Below are 3152 nucleotides of genomic sequence, written 5' to 3' on the forward strand. Positions count from 1 at the left end.
TCTCATCTAAAACCTCCAGTGTTTATTTCTTAATGTAATCAAGATGGAGTCCAAGAGTAAAAATTATAGTGCTCCCCTTCATGGGGAAAGACTAGTGCCCCAGGCATGGAATTGATGAGTCCTTATATTTCTTCCAGGCCATTATCTTTCTTTCCCGGTGTAACTCAAATAGCAAATAACACACCTTGTATTTGCCTTAGTTTAATTCTAATAAACATTCTGTGAGGAAGGTAAGGCAGGCACTAACATTACTTGGCAGATCTGGGATCTGCTACTGAGTCTCAGAGCAGGAACCAAACTCAGAAATTCTGATTCTTAGTGAACTGTGCTTATCTGATATACCCAAAGGTGAGTGGGAATTTTAAACGTTTAGCTTGCGAATTGCGTGTATTTGCTGCAGTACACATCTGCTCAAGGAGATTGTGGCCTTTTACATACAGAGTAGAAGCAAAGGTTTATAGAGGACGGTTAGAATCTGGCCCACTCAATCCTTGTGCTTAATCTTTTGGTCCATTTTTAAAGATTCCTTTTGTTTTTATGTACTACACACTTCTTCTATATAAAACAGGAAAGAAATAGCTTGGCTAAAATAGCATGTAATTGAAATAATTTTTTGAAGTTTAAAGTCCTAATGGCCACATATCCCAAATTAGCTGGCTTAGCATGCCTTACACATTTTAATAAGCAATGCAAAGATGTTTCTAGCATCTGAAATTCAATCACTTCATTGCCAGTGAGTCCGATGGACTTTTTCATATATGTACTGAAATGTGTATAACAAGATGATTTGTTGACGTAAGGCTTACCCTCAAAGTTTAGTTGGAAATAACAACGGACTTTTAAGAAGGGCTTATGATAGAATCAGAATAGGACCACACCAATCCCAAAATGGCTAGTGATGCTACTTACGAGTATATATGTTCAGCTTTATAAGGTAACATCGCATTTTACATTCGCGCCACTTCCTGACCTTCACTAGGGGCTAATTTTTAACAATCTAATGAATGCAAAAGGATAGTTCATGATTTTAATTGAAATTTCCCTAATTCCTAATGAGTCTGATCATGTCTTCATCTGTGTTTGGGGGGAACTGTGTTTCTTCCTCTTTGAAACGCCTGTGTCTTTTCCTAATAGGTAGCCTGTCCTTTTCTTACTGACTTGGGAGTTCTTTATTTAATCTGGATATGACTCCTCTGTAGNTTCAACATTAAAATTAGATGTCGCATGTACTGTGGCAGCACTTTCCTTTAAAAATGGATATACTGTGAAAAATGAATCATTCTTGAAAGCATATTCATCACATGAATGAAACAGTTATGGAAGTTTTCACAGTTCAAATGAGCTAAGAGAAGTAAAAACATGAATGATATCTTTAGACAAAGCAGTAAGATGTTTATCTGAATGCTTTACATCATTTTTTTCTTCATATTCATTCCTTTATTTAATCAAGCACTTGTCATTTTCTAAGTTCCTAGCAATATAACAGACCACATTTTTTCCATTTAAAAAATTTTTTATATTAAAAAGGTAATACATGCTAGTAGAATAAAACCTAACAATACAGAATAACATGTGAAAAACCTCCTCTCTCATCCTACTCCCTTAGAAGTAACATTAAGGTGATGTGTGTCCTTCCAGATTTTAAATGCTGTATGTCTACATATTACAAATAACTACACGTATAAACACAGATTGTTTCTGCAGAATTATACTCTGATAATAGCTAAAACTTGTTGAGTGGACCAGATACTCTCCTGAACACTTTCTGTGTATTAATCCAACAACAGCCTTGATCTTCATTTTACAGAAAAGAAAACTGAGGCACAAAGAAATTAAGTCACTTGCCCAAGGTTAAACTATTACCATATGGTTGCAGTGCACCTTGCTATTTCAATAACAATTTATCATGAACATTCTCCCTAATCAATTCATGCCTCATTCTTTAAAAGACTGCACAGTATTCCACTGTATGGAGAGACCAGACTTTAATTAAACAGTCTCCCACCAGTACTCAGTTAGGTAATTTCTCAGTACTGTGATGAATACCTTTACACACATAGCTTCATGTATCTTTGCTGAAGGAGTCTTGCAAATAGAAAGCTGGGTCATGGAGAATGTGAATTTTTAAAAAAATGATTTTACTGCCAAAATGTTCTTCATTATCTATGAAACCACACTGAACAGAGGGAAGCAACTAAGTGTACAGCAAAGCAGATGTTACAGTTCCTTTCTTCCCTTGGTTTATAACTTAGGCAGATATCTAAAATTGGAAACAATGACAAAGAAATACACAAATCTGTAACAAGTTAATGTAGTGAGTGCTATATATATATAAACACAGAGGAATTACAAATTAGAAGAGGGACCATGTTGCAATTACTGAAAAAAGGTTTTTAATAGGTGCTACTATTGATTTTACTAATTACTAGAGGCAAGTTACTATGTTAAGCACCTTATATATTGTATCATTTATTCCCACACGGACCATAAAGTATGTAATCTTATCACAGCTATTGTACAGATGAGAAAAACCACTGAGATTTATACTAATACATTATCTCCAAAGATATGCTTTTATCCCCTTTGCTAAACTGTATTATCTAACATTAAAGAATTTTACTGAGTATAAACTGTTGTACAATGCTTTTTCATATGCTTCAACTAATTAAGTCACCTTATCTTGATTCTTCCCTTGATAAATTTATTTTTCTTACATATTTGGAATCTCTACTTTTTATTTTAAGCTCTGAAAGATCAGAGGTAATACATACTTTATAAAACCATTCCTATTGAACAAAGCATGCTGTCGTATATTAAATAGGAATGAAACAAGTCTAGGCTAATCATTATTTCTTCCTATTGCTACCAGTTAACAATCTGTTATACTCATTCATTCAACAAACATTTTTTAAAAACTTATTATGCCTATGGTACTTATGGACAATTGTTGTATATGCAAAAGTTTTGTCCCCCTCCATTTCATCACTTTAAACAGATATGGCATTATATTTGCATTTTTACCTTTTTCATTTCGTCCTCAAATGCCTTTTCCAAATACTTATATCTCCTGATGAGTTTATTGAAGACCTAAGCGTAAAAGAAAATCATTCAATAGTCATAATATTTTAAAACGCAATGGAAGGTGTAGAAAC

The 3152-nt window shown here is 33.7% G+C and overlaps 1 protein-coding gene across 2 annotated transcripts in view; it reads right to left on the reverse strand.

The window, feature by feature from the left end:
* Positions 1-2988: 2988 nt before the first annotated feature.
* The window catches only part of BZW2 (basic leucine zipper and W2 domains 2), a 37248-nt gene continuing 37084 nt past the window's right edge, over positions 2989-3152 (reverse strand). For both annotated transcript variants that reach the window (XM_019659897.1, XM_019659896.1), the window contains exon 5: positions 2989-3087. In XM_019659897.1, coding sequence (XP_019515442.1) covers positions 3004-3087 — 84 coding nt within the window. In that variant the 3' untranslated portion in view covers positions 2989-3003. The remainder of the gene's footprint in view (positions 3088-3152) is intronic.

The sequence above is a fragment of the Hipposideros armiger genome, unplaced genomic scaffold, assembly GCF_001890085.2.
Source record: "Hipposideros armiger isolate ML-2016 unplaced genomic scaffold, ASM189008v1 scaffold_305, whole genome shotgun sequence".
Classification (NCBI taxonomy): domain Eukaryota; kingdom Metazoa; phylum Chordata; class Mammalia; order Chiroptera; family Hipposideridae; genus Hipposideros; species Hipposideros armiger.